At 32.9% G+C, this 25275-nt stretch overlaps 1 protein-coding gene across 1 annotated transcript; it reads right to left on the bottom strand.

Annotated features, from left to right (window-relative positions):
• Nucleotides 1-256: 256 nt before the first annotated feature.
• LOC110095491 (DEAD-box ATP-dependent RNA helicase 56) lies at nucleotides 257-24139 on the bottom strand. The gene is made up of 13 exons (XM_020821049.2): nucleotides 24016-24139; nucleotides 23817-23876; nucleotides 23619-23735; nucleotides 22783-22883; nucleotides 10821-10993; nucleotides 10449-10680; nucleotides 10209-10327; nucleotides 4572-4628; nucleotides 4301-4485; nucleotides 2705-2849; nucleotides 2550-2633; nucleotides 2405-2468; nucleotides 257-614 (listed from the first exon to the last, which is right to left on the bottom strand). Exons 3-13 carry the CDS (start codon nucleotides 23732-23734, stop codon nucleotides 604-606), a joined length of 1287 nt encoding a protein of 428 aa, XP_020676708.1. The 5' UTR covers nucleotide 23735; nucleotides 23817-23876; nucleotides 24016-24139; the 3' UTR covers nucleotides 257-603.
• Between the last annotated feature and the right edge of the window lie 1136 nt (nucleotides 24140-25275).

The raw sequence follows: 25275 nt of genomic DNA, 5'->3' as shown, positions 1-25275 counted from the left end.
GATCTGATACAGACAGACCTATGAACCTCTAATTTAAGTTCTATGTTTTATATTCTTGGATTTATATGCTTTCACTTATATACCAATTTGGTAAATGAGTTTTGACCTGCATGAATCTACATTTTCTCCAGTACAAATTTCATGATCCAGTTATTCACGCAATAGTTTTCACGGATTAATCCTTATCTCCAAATCTGACTTTTAACACGGACAAAAACAATTTGAAGATCACAATACATTTTTTACTACTATGAAAAGTAGAAAGGCAAAACGAGCTTTTAAGGTAAATATTACAGCATGCAGATAGCTAACATTCGCAGTCAAGCAAGAGCATAAACCTTGGGTGTTCTAAAAAAAAGTAAATTTAAAATACAATCTTTGATAATTTAATTTAAAATGATACAGGGACATATCAGCTAAAGATAAAATTAAGAACATAAGAAGAAATACTTAAACGGGAGTTCCACAAGCCTAAAAACCTAGCTCAGTCTTTTTTAATATAGCTCCAAGATACATCGTACCCTCTATGCGCCATTGATGATTTCATTTTCACCTTGCGCATCAAGATGATGGAAATGTCAAAACTCAACCACTGCGACCTTCTTAAGACGGCACTGCAAACAATGGGAAAGAAAAACGTTATGCCGTCAAAATAGTGTTTCACACCAAAAATTTTAAGTTAATCAATGTGGAAGGCGATAGACTGTACTTGAATTTTTAAAGTTGTGAAGGAATTAATAGCATAAACAAATATAGAGACTAATTTTTCAATTACCGGAATGCCGTATAAAAAGCCTAATGTCCAAAAGTTTAAAATATATCACAAAGATCAAGGCTACTATACTGAAGATTACAATCTTCAAGGCTCTTTATTGGAGAAGTTAGTCAATGAAGATCATTTCAAAAGAGTTCTTGGCTCAGTTCTGAGAGGACACAACACATGCTGAAGACTAGCTAATAAAAACAACCTAACGCAACACCTAAGAATTTCATTCAAGCTACCAATGGGGGGAGCTGGTCGTAGTAGCTTGGCACTAGAGATGTAAATGAGCCGAGCCGGCTCATGTTCGAACTCAACTCGTTAATGAGTCGAGCTTATCGAGCTACGAGTTCAAGCACGTATATCATACGAGCTCAAGGTCAACTAGGCTAAAGCTCTTAAGTGACGAGCCGCTCATTTAAACTAAAATACATCAAAAATCTAATTTTAAAATAATATAATAAAATACATACTAAATATTTTTAATTATTTCACGAGTTAAGTTCGAGCTTTCTTAACAAGCTCAAATAAATATTTTTTATTATTTCACGAGTCAAGCTCGATCTTTCTTAACAAGCTCGAGTAAATGAGCTTAAGCTTAAGCAATCGAGCTTACCTCGACCCTAATAATTTTCAAACAAGCCGAGCTTGAGCTCAAGCTCAACAAAAGTTAAACAAGCTTTAGCTTGATTAGGCAGATACTCAACTCGACTCTACTCATTTACAACCCTACTGGGCACTCCAAATCTAAAATAGCCCACTATGTTTAAAGTTCATGCCTCTTCCCCTATTGCCTGTGCAATTTTATTGTTAAAAAAAAAAACCTTGAACTCTCACCTTCCCAAAAAGTACCATGACAAAGATTAAATAGGACAAATGAACTTAAAAGTCAAACCAGTGTATATAGCTAAAAAAAATGAGTGACTGATGGTACATCTTTAAAAAAACTGGCGAAGTCAACAAACAGTTCCATATTTGTAACTTCATGAATTTTATTTTACGTTCTTTTATTTAAAAATTAAATAAATTTAAATCACATAAATGAACAAATTGAATATTGGGCACTTACTCTATGAACAATTGAACATGCATGTTTATTTTTTAACAATAAATAAGTACAAACTCAATAAAATAACTATTTAATGCTGGCATAGGTGCTTATTATCTGATAACTTAAGCTATCTTGTTTAAAATTTCTTTTATCATGTCCACTTCAAATATTATATATACTCTTAGAAGTACAAGTACTATGAAAATAAGAAGCAAATAGCTAGGGGATAGATTAGTATCTAATTTTCTTGCTTTATTAACATTTGAACTTCACAAACCATTTCAAATGATACTGATTGAATAAATCATGTCTATTTTATAAAAATATTATCAATATAGTTCAATTCAGTAATACGGTTAATTGTTTAATTCAGTAGCATCCTAGACATAATTAGTTGAGCTCAATTAAAACTAATTATGCAACTAGAACTCAATAAAAAATAAATAAACTTGAACTAGATTTTAAACTTTGGCATTGTTCAATAAGAAACAAAATTAACGGAACTTGTACTCCACTCTCGAATCATCTCATTTCTACAAAATTATACAGGTAAAAATATTTTATTCAAAAAAAGTTTAGAAAAGGCAACTTACTGTATGTGGACGTATCAATTTGTTCAGGCAACTCCTTAATGTCTACCTCAAATCTAGCTTGGACCTGCAAAATGGTAAAATGTTGTAAGGTTGCATATTGCCGTGTACAAATTCAATGATTACACCACAAGGGACAATCTCTGACCTGATTAAGAACATCTGAATCAGATGCTGATGAGACAAAGGTTATAGCCAACCCCTTGGTGCCAAATCTACCAGCTCTACCAACCTGTACAATGCTTTGTTAGGCAGCCATCCTGTCATGGGATGAATAGCTTGCAACTTGGTATAAAATCATACCCTGTGCAAGTAAGTGTCAGCAGAATCTGGCATGTCATAATTAATCACAATGTTAACACGCTCAATATCAATTCCCCTGCCAACAAGATCGGTTGCTACAAGAATCCTTTTATGTCCTTCCTTGAAGCCCTTGTACCTTGTCAACCTGCAGAACTCATAAATATATACCATCTATACTTGCAAAGAATATCAATATGAAACATATAAATAAAAATAGAAACAATCCTAAAGCTGTATCCTGGGGTTTGGACAGGTACAAGAAACTGGATGGGTAATAATTATGCGCAAAACAATTTCTGAAGAAGTTACACAAAGGAGCACAGGGAGGCGACAGCAGAAAAAGAGATTAACCATCTCCCACAGCAGGCATTACATAGGATGGCACAGCTTTGGGATCATTGAGGAAACCTCACCGATTGGATACTGAGTTAAAATGTTTGCATATGATTCCAGTTGGACAGGAGGATCAATTGGTAATCTCAAATTTATAATGCAAACATTAATATGATATATTATTTTATATTATTCAAATGGGAATCTTTAGAGATATGTTACTCTGGTAAAAGCGGCCACATTGTAGTTGGTACAAACTGAAAATGTTAACATCAAGTGACTGAAGACTAAATGGTAAACTGGCATGTCACGATAAACTAGCATTAAAAAAATATAAGTCTTCACTAACCACTCCTAAACCCTTTTCTACTCTATCAACAAAACATCAAGCCTTTATCCCACTGTGGTCGGCAAAATGAATCCTTTCTCTCCATTGTGCCCTGTTAAAAGTTAAATTCACATTTAAATCTAATAAAGAATGTTCATTTCTAATATTTTCTAACCAAGTATTTAAGTCTACCTCTACTTTTCTCAACATAAGTCAAATCTAATACATCTACTTTCCAAACCGGGTCATTGGAAGGGTACCATTTCATATGACCAAACCATCTAAGGCGACTCTCTTTAATATTATCTTCCACTACTCCAACCTTTTCATGCATATGCTTATTCCGTATCTTGTCTCTAAGAGTAAATCCACTCATCTACCTAAGAATCCTCATCTCTGCAACACTTAACTTAATATTATGCTACTCTTTTAATGGCCAACATTCTGAACCATAAAGCATTGTAGGTCTAGCCACCATCTTATAGAATTTTCCCTCAAGTTTGAGGGGGGCTTTACTATCACACAACAAACCTAATGCATTCCTCCACTTCAACCATCCAACTTGAATTATACTAATAATATCCCCATCTATTTCACCATCACTCTAAACAATAGACCCAAGATATCTAAAACATGTACTCTTATTAATGACTGGATCACCCAAAGTCACAATCTCCTCACACAAACTATTATTACTAAAATTACACTCCATATTTTCAGTTTTAGATCTACTCAAAAGAAAGCCTTTAGACTTTAAGGTTAACCTCCATACAAGTTTACTTTCAACTCCCTCTGTAATATTATCAACAAGAAGAATATCATCAGCAAAAAGCATACACCAGTGTAGAACCTCTAGCAAATGTCTAGTGAGAACATCCATGACTAAACAGAAAGATAATGAATATTCAATAATACTTTAGAAGTCAATTCCATACCTTTCTTCCTGTGACATGCCAGAATGAATGCAGATTGAAGGGAAGTTGCACTCAACTAGCAACTTGTTCAGCTCCGCTGCTCTGTTTACGCTTTTAACAAAAATTACAACCTGGTTGAAGTCCAAAGCATCCAGAAGATCATTCAGTTTGCGATTCTTCTCTAACTCGCTCAGTTTGATGTAGTGCTGCATAAGAAGATAAAAACACAATGAATGATAGAAGTTTGATATTGATACAAAGCTAAAGTCAGTCTGGCTGAAACCTTTAATACCTGAACTAGACCATGCAGGGTCAGTTTTGCTTCATCATCTACATATATTTCCATTGGCTGTAAGGGTACAAATGAAAAACCGAAAGGATTAAAATAGCATCCTCTGGCAAACAAATTGTGCACCAACTAGCACCAAAAACCGCTACTACCTATGACGCACAAAGAAATATTACGGTGATGCGTACATGGCACAACATGGCATGGCGACACCACATAGTTGTAACATCACCTACTATGACCACAATATTCTCTTTTATAAATAACTAATATAAAATATGTAATTAAAATACTTGGATACTAATATTTCTGCTAAAAGCAACAAAACATAAAATATATTATTTGTTAATAAATAAAGAAATGGCCTACCCATTACAACAAATAAAAAAGAAAAAGTATTTCTTCATAACATTATATAATATACATATCAATAGCACACAATGAATTGAATAGATAAGCGTGGGGTGCCAAAAATACCACATTACTTGTATGGGAAATAAATCATAGCACATCACCCCCACAACACACTATTTTGTTGCAACTCGAGCTCCCAAATTTATATTTTTGATTATAACAAACATTATTGATTGCATCTTTATGTCTCATAGTATTTCTAATACACATTTGTTTTTTTGTGTACTAACATCTCAGGTACATGGAGCATTCAATGAAGATGAAGAGCTCAAGATTGGGTAGAATAGGATATGCTGAAAGAGTTTGTAATTTTCATTTATTTATTTTCTGATTTCTTGAGTCCGGTCCTATAAGGGTGTATGCTAGCCTTGTGATCGTGCACACACACAGTCAGGGAAGTGAGGTAGTGAGAAATTAGAATAATAATTTTATGAACTAATCATATTATACGATATGTATCATACTGTATGATCAGCTTATCGAAAAATCATTAAAACGGCAAATTATGATAATTCAAACAATTTGAATAATTGTATTGTACGATACAGATTGTACAGGACGATCAGTTAAAATCATGATCTTCGCCACCAATCATAATTTAGGCAATATTTTGAAATACAAATTATGTAATCGTATTGTATGATAGGTCTCGTACTATACGATATAATTAACGTTGCCTAAATTAATTCTGTAATTAAGGATCAAATTTGGATTAATTTTTCCAGTAAGATCGTATTGTACGATTGGATAAATCATACTATATGACCCGATCTTTGCATGGGAAGATATTTTATCATCACTAATCGTACGGGTGATAATCCAATTTGATTGTACTAATTGTACTGGACAATTGATCATATCATACTGGACGATTAGCTCAAATACTTGAACTGGTCGTACAACTCCTTACTCTTCGTACAGCTAACAAGTATATATTGAACTAATCATACTATACGATCCGGGATCGTACTGTACGATCAGAGACAACAAAATTGAGTTTTAGGGTTTCATAAATGATGCAAGCAAAAATTTGGAAAAAGCCCCAAATTTTTGCAAGCAAAAACTAAACCTTCCTAGGAAATAGAAAATTACATAAAATATACCCAAAAAGACAAAAAACAGCAATTGAACCAAAAACAACTTCACTTTTATAAAATAAAAGGACTTACAAACTTTGACACTTACAAACACAAACATAAACAATTACCTTACAACTCTTGACAACTATAAAACACCTAAAACTGCATTTCCTTTGCTTGAGAAGAGAGATACAAACGGAAGGGTCGGATAGAAGAATGAGATAAGAAGCCCGAGACGAAAGATAAGAGGACAAGCTCGCAAGCTTCCAAGAAGGAGAGGAAGAAATGGAACAAGCTCTCAAGCTCTTCCAATCCTCAGGTTTTGCTGTCCAAAAATCACATTATAACAACTTTTTAACATTTCAAAACATCTCCAATTTATAAGCAAAAGAAAGAAGTCAAACAACCGTTCCACCTCCAACCAAAACAAATCAAGTTTGGGAAAATAAAAGGCCAAAAGAACCCACAACAGCCCCCAAATTCTACACAAAAAACAGGAAGAAAAGCCACGGGAAACCCAGCCAGCAAGCCACGGGAAAGCAGCCAGAGAGGGACCGGAGGAGCCAACACAGGAAATAGGGCAGAGGGGTCACGGGAAAGCAGCTAGGGAGAAGAAACGAAAAGGCAACCAGCCCACAACATTTGCTCACAAGGAAGAAACCAAAGAGACGCAAGAATAGGAAGAGAAAAGCTCCACTCCACATACCTTTATGAATTTATGAGCAAAGAAGTGCAATAACTCCTCCAAATAATGAGCTAAACATAAGCTCAAGCTTTAATGAGCTAGAACCACTTAATTCCCAATTTTTTAGAACAAAACCAAAGCAACTAAGGACCAAACCATGAGACAACAAAGACCCAAACCAAGAGTTTGTTCTTTGGGCTGCTTGTTGCCTCTTGGTCCTTTGTCCACATGGTTGTGAGAGGGAGTTCCACATGGTTGCTCTGACAAACTTGCACCAAACCGTGAGACCAAAACCAAAACATCAGCTTATCGAAAAAGAGAAGATCTTTGTGGGTTACAAGGGATTGTGAGAGGGAGTTCCACATGATTGCTCTAACGAACTTGCACCTGAGTTCCTCCACGTGTCAATGCTTGTCTTGAAGGAAGCTTTGGGAAGATCTATTTGGTGTCAAATGACTCGGCTAATCCGCAGCATCGGGCGAGTTTAAAGAAATTCCAGGTTCTCTGCCATTACCAGAAGGGTGAAAAAGGATTCCATGTTCTCTACCATCATTAAGAGAGTGAAAAAGAATTTCAAGTTCTCTACCTCACTAGGAGGGTGAAAATGATTACGGTCCTTTGTCGCACCGGGTTGGTGGAAGAGATTTCATAAGAGCTTCTCCTCCTAACTGTGGGGGCTAAAGGAGAGTCACTAAATATTTAGTGTAATAGTCAGAGAGGACTCCAGAGAGTGGACGTAGGTTAAGGTTTAATCGAACCACTATAAATCTCTGTTGTGTTTGTTATGATTTCCTATTTTCTAAATTTTACTTTTTCGCATTTCATTTTTGTGATAATTGCTTGGTGGAAAATTGTGATTGTTATTTTGTTTTGTTGATTAAATTGTCATCACCACTATTATAACTATTGAAAAGTTTATTTGATTCCATATTAGTATGACTAGGGACAGTTCACTTAGGCTCAACTTCCTTATCAAAATTTTATATTTGATTTCTGAAATTTATTTTTAAACTAATAATAATATTTTTTGTCAGTTTTCTTTTGTTTTAATTAGACTTTGCTATGGCAACCATTCCTTATTTTTGATATTTGCATGTGAGATGACCAAATACGGTTGTTATGAGGGTTTTATATTTAATGTTTAGTTTGTTTTGTTTGATTTCCTAATCATTTTCCCATATATATTTCTATTAAGTCTCTATCAGTTTGTGTTTGTTTAAGTTATATTGAAAAGAAATGATTATTTGCATACCTTGTGCTATCCTACTAGGCTTAGAAATCCTCAATTGCATAAAAAAAGAATTACAAATGAACATACATATAATGAGTATACAACAACAACAAAAAAACCTTTATCCCATTATGCAGGGTCGGCACAGATAATGAGGATTTTTAAAAAAAATGATTTGGGAGATAAAAGATAATGATGATCATGATGGAGATGTGATATTTTGTCTTATGATAATGGTCCTTAAGATGATTTTTTTTTTCTAGAGATGAGGACTTGTAAAAAAAACTATTTTTTTTTTAAGTTTGAGTGGTTGAGCAATTAGAGAAAAGAATAAATTTTAAACATTAAAAGAGTGAAGTTTTATTTAAAAATTTAAATGTTTTTTTTTTACTATTGTAATTTAATTTTCAATCTAGTTGTCCTTCATATATGTTCATGCATATTTAGTTGTATCATAGTCCATTATTTAATTTTCAATCTAGTTGTCTTTCATATATGTTCACACGTTTTAGATATCTTGGATCTATTATTTAGAGTGATGGTGAAACAGATGGGAATATTATCAGTAGAAATCAAATTGGATGGTTGAAGTGGAGGAATGCATCGGGCTTGTTGTGTGATAAAAAAGTACTCCTCGAACTTAAAGGAAAATTCTATAAGATGGTGGTGAGGCCTGCAATGCTTTATGGTGCCGAATGTTGGCCATTAAAAGAGAAGCATAATACTAAGTTAAGTGTGGCAGAGATGAGGATGCTCAGGTGAATGAGTGGCTTTACCCTTAGAGATAGGATGTGAAATGAACATATTCGTGAAAAGGTTGGAGTAGCTTCAGTAGAAGATAAGATTAGAGAGAGCCGCCTTAGATGGTTGAGTCATATAAAATGGCGGCCTTCCGATGACCCGATTAGGAAAGTAGACGTATTAGATTTGACTTATGTTAAGAAAGGTAGAGGCAAACATAAAAAGACTTGGTTAGAAAATATTAGAAATGATCTTTCTCTATTAGACTTAAATGAGAATTTGACTTTTGATAGGACACAATGGAGAAAAAGGATTCATGTAGCTGACCCCACGTAGTGGGATAAAGGCTTGATGTTGTTGTTGTTGTTGCTATGCCCTAAGTTATGCACTATAGCTCAATGGGATCTATGCGTTATAGTGCATCATTCACTATTGGAAAATATGCTACGTAGTAATTTCTAATTTGATAAGAGAATAACAAAGAATAAACAAAAATAAAAAATGAAAACCATGGTTGGAGTAAAGCGAGCCAAGAGCATTAGCAATGATATGTGTTTGGAAGAAATGGAAGAGGAAACATTAGCAGTGGATGTAGGATAGGCGTCAAAGGGTACAAATGTTGCAATGCTAAGAAGCTGTGCAAAAAATGACAAAAAAGCTTAAGATGTTGTGAATACATCAGATGGGTGCAAAGTTGATGCGAAGAATAGAAAAAGTGGGCTTCAAGAAATTCGTGAGAAGAGGAACAACAAAGAGAAGCTTATGCCACAAATAAGACATTCGACCAAAATAAATTGCGACACAAAAATGATCAATAAGAGGATCAACTCGTGTACATTCATGTGAAGATGCTGCTAATGATTGAAAAAGTGAAAAAAAAAATAGCATGTGATGAGTGTTGGTAGTTTTAGTGCAAAGTAATGGACCAAATTTTTAACTGAGAATTTGGAAAAAAAAAGTCCTAAATGTTACTGCTTATCCCCTTACATTGGACCGTGTTTGATTGATTTAGACTTGAAACATCTCTAATATAATTCTAAGCATGTCAAATAAGAGTTAGAGCAATGCCTAAAACTAACACAAACACAGGAGATATTTTGAAGATCTGAGTCCTTGACAGCTACAACCCACAGAAACACTAGGCCAAAAGCATAATTTCCTTTCAGCAATGCTTCATAGCGATGCTATAAAATTGTCTGATTTTATAGCTACCAAAAAATTCAAAGTAAAATCGACAGTTTGCTATCCACCTTGGATGAAGGCAATACTGACACAGATGTGAAGTTAGAACAGATCCAAATTCTAAACTCAGGAAACACCTAGAACTTCGAATTCTAAACATACCTACAACTAGCTTTAAACAAGCTCAGCCACCCATACCCTATCTCACCTGAGGCTACTATTAAATCTCAAAGAAGCTGTAACCTAGAACAATGAAAAAAGTTTCAATCAAAGAAAATTAAGCTTTAAAGCTTTCCATTGAGCATTACATCTTGCATGAATTTCTTGCAAACAGGGCGTATTTCCTTGCTGAGTGTGGCGGAAAACATCATAACTTGCTTATCATGTGGAGTCATTTTGAAGATCTCCTGCACATCTCTTCGCATGTCTACAGAACATACAAAATCATAAAATGAGATATCAGAAATTAAACAAACAAAAAGTTCATATGGGAATCAACATGGCCTATAGAGAATATCCAGCAGAACTGCTATTGTGGAGACAATTACCAAGGGACTCTAGCATCTTGTCACATTCATCAAGAATGAAATGTCTCACATTCTTCAAAGAGAGGTCTTTGTCTCTAGCTAGTGCTAGAATTCTTCCTGGTGTGCCAACAACTACATGAGGACATTCATTTTTAAGAATATCCTTGTGCTTTACTATGTGAACGCCTCCATAGAATACTGCAACTTTGATATCAGGCAAATAAGTGCTAAATCTCTCGAACTCATGACATATCTGCAAAATTGCAATTCTGCTATTAATCACAAATGAAAGAGTACACTTGTCCAACAATGCGAACATTGCCAAAGCAGAAAAAAAGCTAATTCACCTATGGAAAATACAAATTGCCATCAAAATAGTGGATTGACACAAACCTGGTACGCCAGTTCTCTAGTGTGACACAAGACAAGTGCTGCAACTTGACCAGCAATTGGCTCAATTTGCTGAAGCGTTGACAGAACAAAAACAGCAGTTTTCCCCATTCCAGACTTCGCTTGGCAGATGACATCCATTCCCAGAATGGCTTGTGGGATGCACTCATGTTGTACTGATGGAGAACCAAAGAAAATTGGAGCGTAGTACCCCCAGTGAGTAAAAAATAATCTTCTGGGACCTTTTTAATTCAAAGGTTTACCATATTCTCCTCCAAATCAGAAATGTGGCAGTAGTGTTTACCTGCAATGTAATATTAAAATAATTAATTTTAAGAGATTAACATTTTTAAATTTTGCATTCAGTGCTGAAGCATCTTAGCACAAAAATAAACAAATTTAAAAGCAAGTTTACTGAACGAAGCAATGTAAAATGCACATTAACAAAATAAGCAATAGTTCTGATTTGAAAACACGCAGCTCATCATCTTGCCATGCATATGCAAAAACCTAAAGCACTATTAGGCTAGCAATAAATTCTGCAAGAAATTTCTTTTCAAAGCAACAGAACTAGCTTTCAGGTAATTGGTGCTTTTTCTAATTTTAACTATTACATTTTGTAGAAAGAAATGGGCCCGATCAACTTCGAAATAATGATTTAGTCAAAAATAAAAATTAAATAATGAAGATTAATTTATTAATAGTGAATCCAATACACAAAGTTATTGTTCAATCCCAGCTTTTGCTCTGTAATTGGATGTTGCTATTGAAAATATCAATAACCATCATAGGAAGTGTTTGCTCACTTTGCCTCTTTGTTTTTTCCCCATGAGCTGCTTTGCATTTCACCAATTGCAAGGAGCATATTAAAATTTACTAGGACATTAAAGCCTCTAAGCTAGCTAATAAGGGATTAACTACAAACTTGGAAATTTAAACACTCAACTTAGTTAAGCTAATTAGGAATGTATTAGCTAATTAGCTATTATTTAGTGATTAGGATGATGTTAGATTAATTAGTCATAGATTGAATACTAATAGCTTTGCTTGGCAAAATATGGATTGATTAAGTGATTATTAATTAATTATTAGTAAAATAATTATTAATTAGTGTTATTAGTGTTATCCTTCATACTCTTCATAAATCAATTTTAAAACTAAACATGTTACCATAGATCTAATTATCTGATACCGAAGTATTATTTTAGGCAGTGGTAGTTGGCTTTATCAAGTCCATAGGGTGTGGAACTTGAAATTATTCACTATCTCTAAGGTGTACTTTGGCCTCATATCCACTTAACAATTTAGTTTCTTTTGTAGGGCAGCTTCAACTCTCACTCATTCTTGTTTGATTACGTGACAGAGGGCTGCAATTTCTTATATTATGTATTTGGTAGATACAATTTTGTAACCCTTAGGTGTGCAGGTTCCAAGGACTGTTCTCTCAGATTGGTTACTGTAGCGACAGATGTTGCAGGCTTTCAGCTATTATAGACGGGAATTCTATAGTTTTAAATTGAAGTTGAAGTAGGCTTTTTACCTTTTGGGATTTGATTAAACTTGACTTGAGTTGATACGATACTAACTACATCAACTAGTGCATGGATACATATTAAGGCATGCAATTAAATAACTTTGATTAAACAAAATTTTTCTTTCCACTATTACATCTTGTTCGATCATGTTAGATGATAAAGTCCTTCAAGTTCGGTACAATTTTAAAGGAAATCATATATTTAAACTACCCGAGGCATATTTTACTTCTTTAAATACCTTAGGTGTTCTTATTTCATCTTCACATAAATTGACATAGGCTTGTTAGTGCTTATGATTTTTGTTCAAATTTGGCCCTATTGAAATGCTATTTATGAAGATTAAACTATAATTGCTTCTTGATTTTAAGTGGTTCTAAATTATTGCAGATTTCATCAAATTATTTCAATCATTTAGTGCCATACAGATATAATTCTAGTATTAATTGTTTACATTTAAAAATAAATAAATTGAGGAATTAATTTGTAACTACTTTGTAAATCCTCTAATCTGGCATGAACACATTGCGCATCATATTCATTGCAATAGAAAACTTCAATTCTACATCAAATTGATAACAGAGCTTATGGTTCCATTACCACATGCACAAAATATGAGAATGTTATGTGTAACAATAAAAAATAATAAGGATAAGATTTGGCTTCAGACAAACACAATGTAACTATCACAAAGTTCAAAGCTAGATTTCAACATTCTATAGGATGTTTGATCTTAAAATTTTTCAAGGTGGATCCATAAATTGGAATATTTATTTTTTAAAACTATAATGTCTTATTCCTAGGGCTGCAAATGAACCGGCCGAGCCGAGCTTTGGCATGTTTGAGTTCGAGCTCATTTGTCCAAAATGTGTTCAAGCTCGATTCGAAGCTTGTCGAGCTTCTTCAATGATTGTTCGAGTTCGAGCTCGTTTAAAAAAACATTGTTTGTATTCGGTTCACGAACAAATTCGAGCTCGTTTAATTATAAGCTCTTCAAGCTTTTAAACGAATGACTCGTTTTAACAAGCCGAACCAACCCACAACCCAACCCGAAGCCCGCCCAAGCCCACCTCGCATCTACCCCTTTGCCAACATAGCTCACTATATAGTGCAAAACCTTCTCAGATTTCACGGTGTGGGACTAAACAACTGTGTTTTTTTTTCCGTGGCCATAGAGAAGAGAGAGAGAGGCAAGCGAACACAAGAGAATAAAAATGCAAAAGTGATGAGAGAGAAGAGAGAGAGAGAGAGAGAGGTGGGAGTACTATATATATTAGCTAAAATTATTTTATAATTATTAAGAGAGGGCGGCGGGAGTAATTTATATATAAATAAATATAAATATATATAATTTAGTTAAAATTAATTAAGACATAACATTACATAACGTTAGACTTAATTAGTTAAATAATATATAATATAAATTTTTAATTAAATAAAGCATAATCGAGCTTTTTAATCAAGCTTCTTAACGAGCTTATTCACGAGCTCTAAACGATCTTGTTCATTTGTTCATTTACCTTATCAAACGAACAAAAAAGAGCTCTTATCAAGCCGAGCCACGAGTAGGTCGTCGAACGCTCGGATCATTTGCAGCCCTACTTATTCCCAATAAAATTGAATGTGTTAAATCAAAACTAGTAGGGCATGCACAAATATTTTAAAATAGTCTTGTTACCAAGTTATTATGGTTTGATTTAAAACATAAACTACTAACCTCATATCATTTCAATAATTTGTATGGATAGCATGAGGATATACAAAAATAGTGAACTAATCATTATTACATATACAAACTTTCTATTTAAGAGAGTAGAAGGTACAAGAAACTTAAACCTAACAATAACAATGAAGTCATTGCGCAATTGCGCCTCTGAGGCGCGCCTCAGTCCAGGCGAGGCGTACGCCTCAACCACGTGAAGAATTGCGTAAGCCTCGAGGCGTTTTTTGGTCAAATTGCGCAAAGGCGCGCCTCTAATTGTGCAATTTTAAACAGAGCAACAAAGGCAAGACTATATAAAATTTTGAAACAAATTGAAAACTCAAAAGAATTATGGTATATATCTATTTTTTAATGTGTTTGATTTGACCTTGTTTTATGAACAAATGTAAATTGCTTTTTTGGCTTCTCTACTCTCATCTACTTAAGAATCCACATCCAATCTTCTGCCAAAATAATTTTATACAGCTTATTCTTAAAGCTATAATGATGATGAGATTATGTCCACTAATAATGGTAGATTCTAATGATGGCTAGTACATAACAACATATTACTTCGCAAGAAATAGAATTTATGTTGAAAGTTCTTTATGAATATCAAAAGATTAACTCATTAGAAGTTAATTTTTCCAAGTCGGCTAATTTATGTTGAATTGCTACCTTGGGCAATGGTATTTGGCTATATCCACTCCATCGTGAAGTGGAAATTGGAATTATCTAATTTCTCTCAAGAGATGGAATATGGATTTATCCATTTATGGTATTTTTATTTATGTTGTGAGACAACTCCAACTACAAGTATTTGAGTATTGTTATGGGGGTGTGGCTCCAAAAGCTTGCATGCTTGGTAGTTGTAATTTTTGCAACATTATGGTGCGCAGGATTTGGATGTGTTTACCTCAGCTTGGGCATTGTAGTGCTCAATATTATTATGGTTTTCACCTAGTATGTTTCAACTATTACGAATAGAAATTTTATAATTTTTTGAAATTAAATCCAGGAAAAAATTAAAAAAAAATAAGGATTTGAGATATCTCATTCCTTGCTCTCTAAATCTTATTGCCCTCTCACATAGCCTCATAAAAAAGCTGAATTTGATTATTTTATACTTATCAAAATTTTTAACATATCATTTGTTTTTAAAGATTGACAACAAAATATTTCTTCTACAATCACTTGGCGTCATTTTTTATTCAAAATTCCCTCAAAAATTTTACTAACCAAAGCAAGTCATAATTTTTTTTATTTATTTATTTTTTTACCAAAGCAAGTCATAATAACATTCCCCTTAGTACTCAAAATCTTAATCATTATCTATACCTATAGCCTTTCATGAATTCTCTTTAGATTAACTCCAATTCACTTTTTGAATCAATCTATAATATGCATCATTATATTTTCATCACGCTCCTCAAAAATAAATTATTTATCAAAACAACGCAAGCCACAATAGCAATGCCCTTAATTCTCAAATTCTTAAAGATATCTACCTAATACCTTACTTTTATGCATTTTCTTTGAGTTAACTCCAGTTCACCTTTAAAATCAATATATAATATATATAATTATGTTTGTTCATCATGCTCTTCCAAAATAATTTATTAATTAAACTCTCATTAAATAATTCCTAAGAGTAGCATTTCATCTTTCATTAATATATTATTTAATCAAAACCCGATTATCTTCACCTCTAATTCATTTAACTTTCTCAAAATTACTAATTTTTTTCTTGTACCTTAAATATATTCTGTGCATATCATTTGCTTTCCATAGTACCAAGTCATTAAGAAATATCATATAAAATTATAGCTTTTTCTATGTTCAATACCCTTTAACAAGACTCATAGCTTTTTTATATTTATTAGAAGTTTTAATACCATTCATATTTTTCATTCTTTACAAGCACATTTCTTTTCCTTAACAATATTTGTACTTCTTTATTCCACCATCAAATCACCATATCTATTTAAAAATCTCCAAAACCTCCTATAGATCATCTTAATAGAAACATTCATTTGATCTCACATTAAGATACCTCAGCCAAAATTTGTACCAAGATAATTGGCTTCCCTTAAGCAGCTATCTTTAACAGAATTTGTAACCTTATTAAATCTACTACCTTATCCTAAGCATAAAATAACAAGTTATTTATGATTTCCTTTATTAATCTAAATATATATACATTGATAATTGTACTTTATTGTGTGATCAAACCCTCTTTGGAATGACCATACAATCTTTGCCAAAATATTTTTATTTCCTTTTAAATAAGAAAAATTTATATTTTCACATCAATGACTAAGTGTTCTCATTTCCAATGTTTAAAATTGCGCATTCGGGTATTGAGGCGTTTTTCACTCGTGAGGCGAGGGCGTAAGCCTCAAGGCGTTTTGAGGCGTAAGCCTCAAAATAAAAAGATTACGTAAACATGGAATGATAAATTTTTTATATACTAATGAGTGAATAATATAAAACATAAAAAAAGCATAAGATATGAAGTGAAATCAAAATATCCCATTAATAAGACAACATGAAATATAATTCAACTCAAAATTCTATCTTTCCCAAATCCCATTATTCTTTTCATTAACATATAATTCAAATTTCCAAAAATAAATAGCAATGACATATCACATAAGAACTCATAAGTCATCAGCACTATCATCACTAAGGGGTTCTTCATTTGAATCATTATTATGATGAACTGCTCTCTCCCCTTCCTCCTCTCCTATAGAGTCCAATGTTGGGCATTTACTTCAAGATTTATGTAAGTTTTAATATATATAGCGTAAGGCGTAAGCTTCATGCCAGTGAGGCGAGGCAGGCCTCATAAAAAACTCGAGGCGTAAGCATCGAGGCATTTTTTACTGGAATTGCGCAAAGGCGGGCCTCAAGGCGAGCCTCATATTGCACAATTTTAAATCATGCTCATTTCTTAACATATGTATTCACTACTTCAAAATCACAAGATACTAAAAATCAAATATAATATTTCCCATTACATTTACAATTCTTACTACATAGCCATTATGAATCTTCCTATAGCTCATCCTATTAGAATATATACAACTAGTTAAATCAACTTCAATACAGATCTCTCAACAAAAAAAAATTCATATCCAACTTGAAGAATATATACACTAACCTCATTCATAATGTCCAAACTAATAATTATCTTAATAATAATCAACCTTCTCACTAATCTTATTATTTCAATCATTTTTCTTTCAACTCTTCATCCACTACTATCTCAACTCCATTCATTTTGTTAACCTTTCCAACATACAAATAACTTATAATTCTTCTGCTTTATAGTTAGTTTATTGTAAATGAAATTCATTGATTTTTAAACACTAGGTCTAACTAATTCCCATATCACATAAAAATAATCCTAATTTTTAAAGCAAATTTAATACTATAACAAAAACAACATCAAGCATTTATCCTAGTACGTGAGGTCCACTAAATGAATCCTTTTTATCCATTGTGTCTTGTTAAGAGTCAAATTCTTATTTAAATCTAATAAAAATGTCATTTCTAATATTTTTCTAACCGAGTATTTTAAGTCTACCTCTACCTCTCTTAACATAGGCCGAACACAATACATCTACTCTCCTAATTGGGTCATCAGAAGGCTGATGTTTTATGTGGCCAAACCATCTAATGCGACTTTCTCTAATCTTATCTGCTACTTTCTCTAATCTTATCTGCTAGACTGCTACTAGAGCCTACTCAAGCATTTTCACATTTATGCTCACTTTGCATTCTATGTTTAGAGTAAAGTCGCTTATCCACCCAAGCATCCTCATCTCTGCAACACTTAATTCCTCTCTTTTAATGCACATGCACCTTAAAACATTGCAGGTCTCACCATCATCTCATAAAATTGTCCCTTATGTTTGAGGGTTACTTTTCTATCACACAACAGGCCCGAAGCATTTCTCCACTTCAACCATCCAACTTGAATTCTACTAATAATATCCCCATCTATTTCACCATCACTATGAACAATAGACTTGAGATATCTAAACATGTACTTTTATTAATGACTTAATTACCTAAAGTCGCAATCCCCCACAAGATCTATTACCACTAAAATTACACTCCATGTAATCGATTTTAGATCTACTTAAAAAGAAAACCTTTACACTCTAAGAGTGATCTTCATAATTCAAGTTTCCCTTCAACTCCCTCTCTAGTCTTATCAACAAGAAGAATATCATCAGCAAAAAACATACACCAAGGTACATCATCTTGCAAATGTCTAGTAAGAACATCCATGAATAAAGCAAAAAGATATGGTCTCAAAGCTAATCCTTGATGTAATCCAACTAAAATAGGAAAATACTTAATCAAACCACCTTATGTTTGAACATAAGTAAAAGCTCATACATACATATCCTTAATGACTTGAGTATAAGCATTATTAACCATTTTCCTTTCTAAAACTCACAATAACAATTCCTTGGAACTTTATCATAAGCTTTCTCTAAATCAATAAATATCATATATAGATCATTTTTATTCTCTCTATACTTCTCCATCAAACCTCTCAATAAATGTATAGCTTATGTAGTAGACCTATCTGGCATGAATCCAAATTGATTTTGAGAAACATTAGTATTACATCGTAACCTATACTCAACAACTCTCTCCCATAGTTTTAAAGTGTGAAACGTAAATTTATTTCTCTATAATTCACTCAATTTCATGCATCACTTTTATTCCTAAAAATAGGAATCAACACACTCCACTCATTTGGCATCTTTTTAGCCTTCAAAATAATATTAAAAAATTTTGTAAGCAAGAAATTCCTTCATCATCTAAGCATTTCCACATCTCTATTGGACCAATACACTTCATTTTCTTTAAAACCTCCCTAGCTTCAATTTACTAATACGTTAATAAAAATAAAAATCTCTATTTTCTTTTAAGGTGCTAAGGTCACTAAAGTCAATCATATTATTATAATCTTTATTGAAAATCTTATCAAAATATCTCCATCTTTGTTGAATATCATTTTCTAATAAAAGCAATTTTTATCTTCATCCTTAATGCATTTCACTTGAAATAAACCCTTCTATCTCCTTATTTGGATAACCTATACATACATCTTTCACCCTCCTTAGTATGTAATCTATTATACAAATCATTAAAAGTTAAATTCTTTGCATCACATATTGTTCTCTTACTCTTTACGAGCCTCTTTATATTTTTCTCAATTTTTGATGTTTTTACATCTAAAACTAATTTTTATAGTAATTTTAATATTGAGTTTTAAACTACTCACTTCTAGCTTATTGTGATGTGTATCACTTAAGGATGGTGTTGCAACATACCCTTGCCAACTTTCTTAAGTTAAATCGTGTAATGACACTTTTAAAAAATGTCCCAACACAAATAAAGTTTAAATTTTGATTCATTTCATTAGTTTTAGATTTATGTTATACAATTAGCTACCAACCGAATATCAACAGAATTTTTTTTTTTCAACTAGTTTAAAAAATAAAATTGATCATTATCAAAGACCCAAATGCTACAAATAAAATAATAACCAGATTTTTTTGAAAAATAAATTAAAATGATGATAAAAATATTAAAGATAGCATTGGCCAATTAATAAAATGATTGCAAAAATAATGATCACATAGATAGAAGAACCAATCAGCAAAAGCAAAATATAAGGCTACTTAGGTGCTACAAATTATCTCTTACTAAGATTCAAGTAGTTTCCATTAATCAGTTGACAATTTAATTATATTTATTAATGATTAGAAAGATAAATTAGTTTAAACTTTATAATAATCTTTATTTTAGTCATTCAACCCTCTTAATTAATCAACTTAGATAATGCTGCAGTATTATTTTTTATCAAATAGCTTTAGCTACTATTTTGAGAATCTTTAGTATTTTACCACTCTTATATGTAGTTAGTTAAAGGTAAAGCAAACAACAATACGACGGCATAGGGAATCATCGAATTATGCTTTATATAAAGCAAATTATTTGGATTAACTAAACAGCTAAATCTAGAAATAGGAACAAAAAGTTGGAGTACCAATTAACTACAGTTATTTTGATATGGGAAACCATGTAAAGTATTATCATGAAGAATTATGCAATCAAACAGGAAAAGATTTATTTCCAATTCAGTTTGGATGATCAGAGCCTTCGTCACTGTTTGCAGCCTGGGTAAGCTTCCCCTCCTGTCTGGAATATGATAATCATTAGGTTTTATATTATCAATTATATTTAGCCTGCACTAACAATAGTTTCTTACTTAGAACCAACATTATCACCTTTGCACAAAGAAACTGGCCTGAAAGGCAGAAATTAGTTCTCAAACTAGTACAAAAGTACTAACCTTTACCTAAACAACCTCCAGCAAGTTATAGTTACGAACACCCTAAACAGACCCTAAGATTTGATTCCAACAAAATATTCATTTAAACACACAAATGGAAAAAGGGAGTAAAAAGATAGAAGGAGATGGAGTTCCACTCTTCCAATCTCCCCACCTCTACACCGACAATTGTGACTTTTCTTTGAAAGCTCAACAAATCAAATGCAAGTTAGAAGTTCAAGAAAAGACATCTTCCTCCCCCACATGATTGCCTCCATTTTTTATTTTCCTTCTCCATCTGTTTGGATTTTAATCCACTTTACACAACTTTGGGCTAATAGAATTTCTAAAGTAAAAAAAGAAATTGACTTCTAACTTAATTTAATTAATTAACAGATTAGATTTCTATGAATTTGAACAATGCACATTGTACCAACACCATTTTCTCTTGATAATTTCCTTAGCTAAATTAAAAATATATTTGTAAAGGAAAAAATTTTTAATGCCATTTAATCCAACATGGCTTATTTGTTTATTTTTAAACTAGGGGAAAATCCACTTTTTTGTACATTCAATCTTAGAATCTTCTTGGTTTGATTTAGGATAGATGAGGATCCGGAGACATGAAATGCTAAAACCTTATTGTGTGCAGCAAAGCATGGTATGTCAGCCATATTCATGGCTTCAATTTCAAAGATATACGAATTAATTTTTAAAGGCGTATGTCTCTGTTTAAAATTGCGCAACAAGAGGCGCGCCTCTGCGCAATTTGCCCCAAATACGCCTCGAGGCTTATGCAATTTTCCTCTTGGCAAAGGCGTATGCCTCACCGGGTCTGAGGCGCGCCTCTAAGGCGCAATTATAGGTGAGGCATACGCCTCATCAACCCGGTCCCACGGTGGGTTAAAATTCACCGCACCAACAATATGAGCTGTTCGACCACTATTTAAACTTCCAGCGGTACATGCTTGGTACCGAGCGGTACATGCTCGGTACCGAGCCAATACCGCTCCGTACCGAGCAGTACATGCTTGGTATTTTTTAAACGAATCGAGCTCGAGCTCGAGTTCGAGCTCATTGAGGGTTAAACGAGCCAGGCTTGATAAGCCAGATACTCGACTCGACTCAACTCTGACTCGTTGACACCCCTGACTCCCACCTACAGACGGGCTCCCGCAGGCTCGGACTCCCTTCCCGCCACCTGCTAAAATCCTTAAATTCTCATTTACGCAATTCCGTGTCCGTGAGGCTTACGCCTCAGACCGCCTCGACGCTTACACCTCGCCTCACGGACGAAAACCGCCTCGACGCTTATTTACGCAATTTTAAACCTTGGCGTATGTAATTTGGTTCGATCGATTATTTATTAATTTGAAATGAACAGAACTTTCCTCAAATCATCAAGCTTTTCCAATGTCCCTACAAATAGGATGCTCAATAGTAAAAGATAGCAATAAAACAGCAATGCAACCCAACCGACCTAGACAGTTGCATTCCCCTAATGACAACAACATGCTCCCATGAATGCTCAATGGTCGGTCCTCTTAATACATCAATAGCAATTTGCTCCTCAAATGTAGTCCTCTTGGCATATCGGCATCCTCAAAGTGTGCACAACAACTAAAAGGATCTCAAACCTTCAAGACCAACAACCACACCTTAGGCAAATTTAGCAGTTAAGTTCACAAGTGAGAAACAATTTTTTTTTATTTACTCCATAATTTTCTTTTTTTTCCCATATGCCTTGCTTTGACAATATAAAGATCAAGGCAAAAGGAATGCATATGCCTGTAAATTTTAAATTTTATTTTAATTTATACATCATAGATACAATATTATTCTTCAAAACAATACAAATACTAATAAATGTTACATTTTTAAAGCACAAAATTTATTTGATGTCGTTTTGATAATTAGAAGAGCATACATTCATAGTTATTAAGGAGCTTATAGTAAATTTTGGATTACTTAATTTGGTGAAAAAAAGTTGTCATACTTAAATAATATAGAATTTTTTTATTATTTAAGAATTTGTCAACTTTTAACCAAATTTCAAGTTTAACTAATGTATTATGAACATATTGAACGAAGTATTTTTTGCTTAAACTAAGCCATGCTCAATTAGTGCTTATGCATACTATTAGTAATTACAAAAAACTATATGCACACAATCGATGAACTGATAAACATCAACATGGTACATGAATTCCTACAGTAAATAATTTATCATCAAAACAACTCTTTTTTCCAAAGCAAGCAAAAATGAAAATGAATGTAGAAATCATGGCATCTAAAATTTGCAGGAAAATAAAGATGCAGATAATACTCTCAAGGCTAAAATTATCTGACAAAAGTTAAAAGGCATCTTGCCTTCTGAAGGGTGCTCAAATCCAGAATCAACTATAGCACGTAGAAGTTCTGGCTTTAACAAAAAGTCTCTAAATCCGGAGCTGTGAATTCCAACATAACCCCTACATCAAAAATAAACATAAGAGATTAATTTCCCTAACACCAAAAGCTTTTTAAATATTGTTTATAATAATAGTCTGATTATTCAAGGAGACAATAAGATACAGAAAGAGGGCAATAAATTGCCAATAAACATCTATGTAATGAAGTGAGCAGCCAAACATGGAAAAGAAATACAAATATTTTGCTCTTTTAACAAAAAACAAAAAAAACTGCTAATGGAAACGTATGGATAGAGCACTGCATAGGCCATGGGAAAAGCTCAGTACAAGTTATGCAAAACGAACAGAAATATTACCATAGAAACCCTATAGAACAAAACTAGCCAAATCAATGAAATATGGTTTCCACTGCACATAGATCAGGGAAATAGATGACGAAACCCACTGAGAATTCTTTAGCGGTGCAACTTTACTGAATTAGCTAAAAAATTGTGAGATGCAAACTAAATAAAAATATAGAAAAAAAAAAAGTTTGCAATCATAATAAAGCTCCCAGTTTTGAAATTCACAAATAACAACCAAGTCTATTACTGGGATCATAGTATGCAGATCCAAAATTAGATTTTGAATAGGATGAAAGAGAACATAAGTTAACAAGGCTGGAAATATTACCACAAACTTCTACAAGAGAACAAGATTTTAGCTCGATATCAAAGCATCCACAAAGGGCTAGAAAACAATTAAAGTAGCAAAATAACATAAGACGAGGAAACAATTTAAGCGGGTTTGTCTTACTTCTTTGCCGTTTCACCACCAGCCTTCATCCCAACGGAGTCTGGGGCCTTCTCTTCGTCTTCCTCATAGTCAAGAAGCTCCTCTTCGTAGGCGTCGTTATCCCTTGCATCACCCATTCTGCAGATCAACAAATATTAAACCCATAAAATCCAGTAACACTTGTAAGAACATGAAAAATAGAAGGTAACAGGAACTGACCTTCGAAGAAAGATTTTTGTAAGATATTAAAATGATTTGGAATTAGAGAAAAAATGGATTCTGCAAGAAAAAACTGTGATAAACAAACTGGAGATCTGAACTAGGGTTCCTAAGCGAACGTTATGTAATGAAAGCATAAACTAAGCTAAGTTTTCGGAGTAATAAGGATTACAAGGAAAGATAAAAAGTAGAGGAAGACCTAGGGTTTCTAGGACGAGAGCACTGAAGTCCCAAGCTAGGGTTTGAGAGGGGCAGAAGATGGGAGAGAGCAAGGGGATGAGGTTTGTGGTGGATACGGAATTTTATAGACCACTTGAGGGCATCATTGAAGATCAGCCGTCGTAAAATAACGGGATCCACCGTTGAAACAGGTCTCGGTCGCAACACCAGCCACACGATGGAAATCCATCAGATTAGTGTACGTTAGGTTAAATTGGGTTGGATTATTTGTCGTGGGTTGTTTTAACTAAATTTTTCATTACATACATTAGATTTAATTATTTATAGTAAATAATTTGTATTAGAATATTTTGATATTTTTTAAAGATAATTTAATTTTATGAGTGATATTAAAATTTTATATGAGTGATAAAAATATAATATTAAAATTTAGGTGTTATATATGTAAATAAGGATCATTTTGATGTTTTGATCCTATTATCTCTAATCTAAACCCTTTAAATTACATACAAAATTATTCAATTTTGAGAATTTATTTCAATATAATTATTCAGATTATATGCATGAGCCTAGATTATATTCATATCTCTATATCTTGAATTATATGTAAAATCAACCTTCTTTCTTCATTTATCTTAATTGCACAAGTAGAAGCATGCCATTTAGAGCTACACATAGCATTTAAAATTTTTATTTTTGTTATTATATTTGCAAAATGATAAATCTTAAAGTATATGATTTGAATACTTATAGGAAAACATTTTTATTATCATCTAGTATTATTATCTTTCCCTCAAACTAGTCTCAACTTCCACCACTATCGTTATGGGTACAATCCACATTCTCTCATATTAGTCATTACATGTTGTATAGTTTTTTCCCTCTCTTCTTAAACTCAATAGCTACATAACAAATTAATTCTAACTAAACCAAGGATATCTAATAAGGAATTCCCTTCATGTTCTTGTTTATTGGCATTTCTTTCTACAACCCAAACCATTAAAAATGTTATCACCATGCAAGTCCAAATTATACATAAACATCTCACTATCTATCACTCTCTTCCAAATTTATGATAAATGAAATTCCATCTAATTTATCAAATGATTTGAGGCATACTACCATGTTACTTGTGCTCCAAGTGGAGAATGAATTGAGTATTTTGAAATCTTAATTTAGGCTTCGTTTGGGACTACTTTCTTATTACTTTTTAAATCAGCTTTCTAGTACAAAAATTAAAATTTTTGTACTATAAAATATTTTTAAGAAATAGTAAGAA

Source organism: Dendrobium catenatum, unplaced genomic scaffold (assembly GCF_001605985.2).
Source record: "Dendrobium catenatum unplaced genomic scaffold, ASM160598v2 fragScaff_scaffold_1205, whole genome shotgun sequence".
NCBI lineage: Eukaryota > Viridiplantae > Streptophyta > Magnoliopsida > Asparagales > Orchidaceae > Dendrobium > Dendrobium catenatum.
Note: the sequence above shows the minus strand (reverse complement) of the source record. Positions and strands in the feature narration are given on the sequence as shown.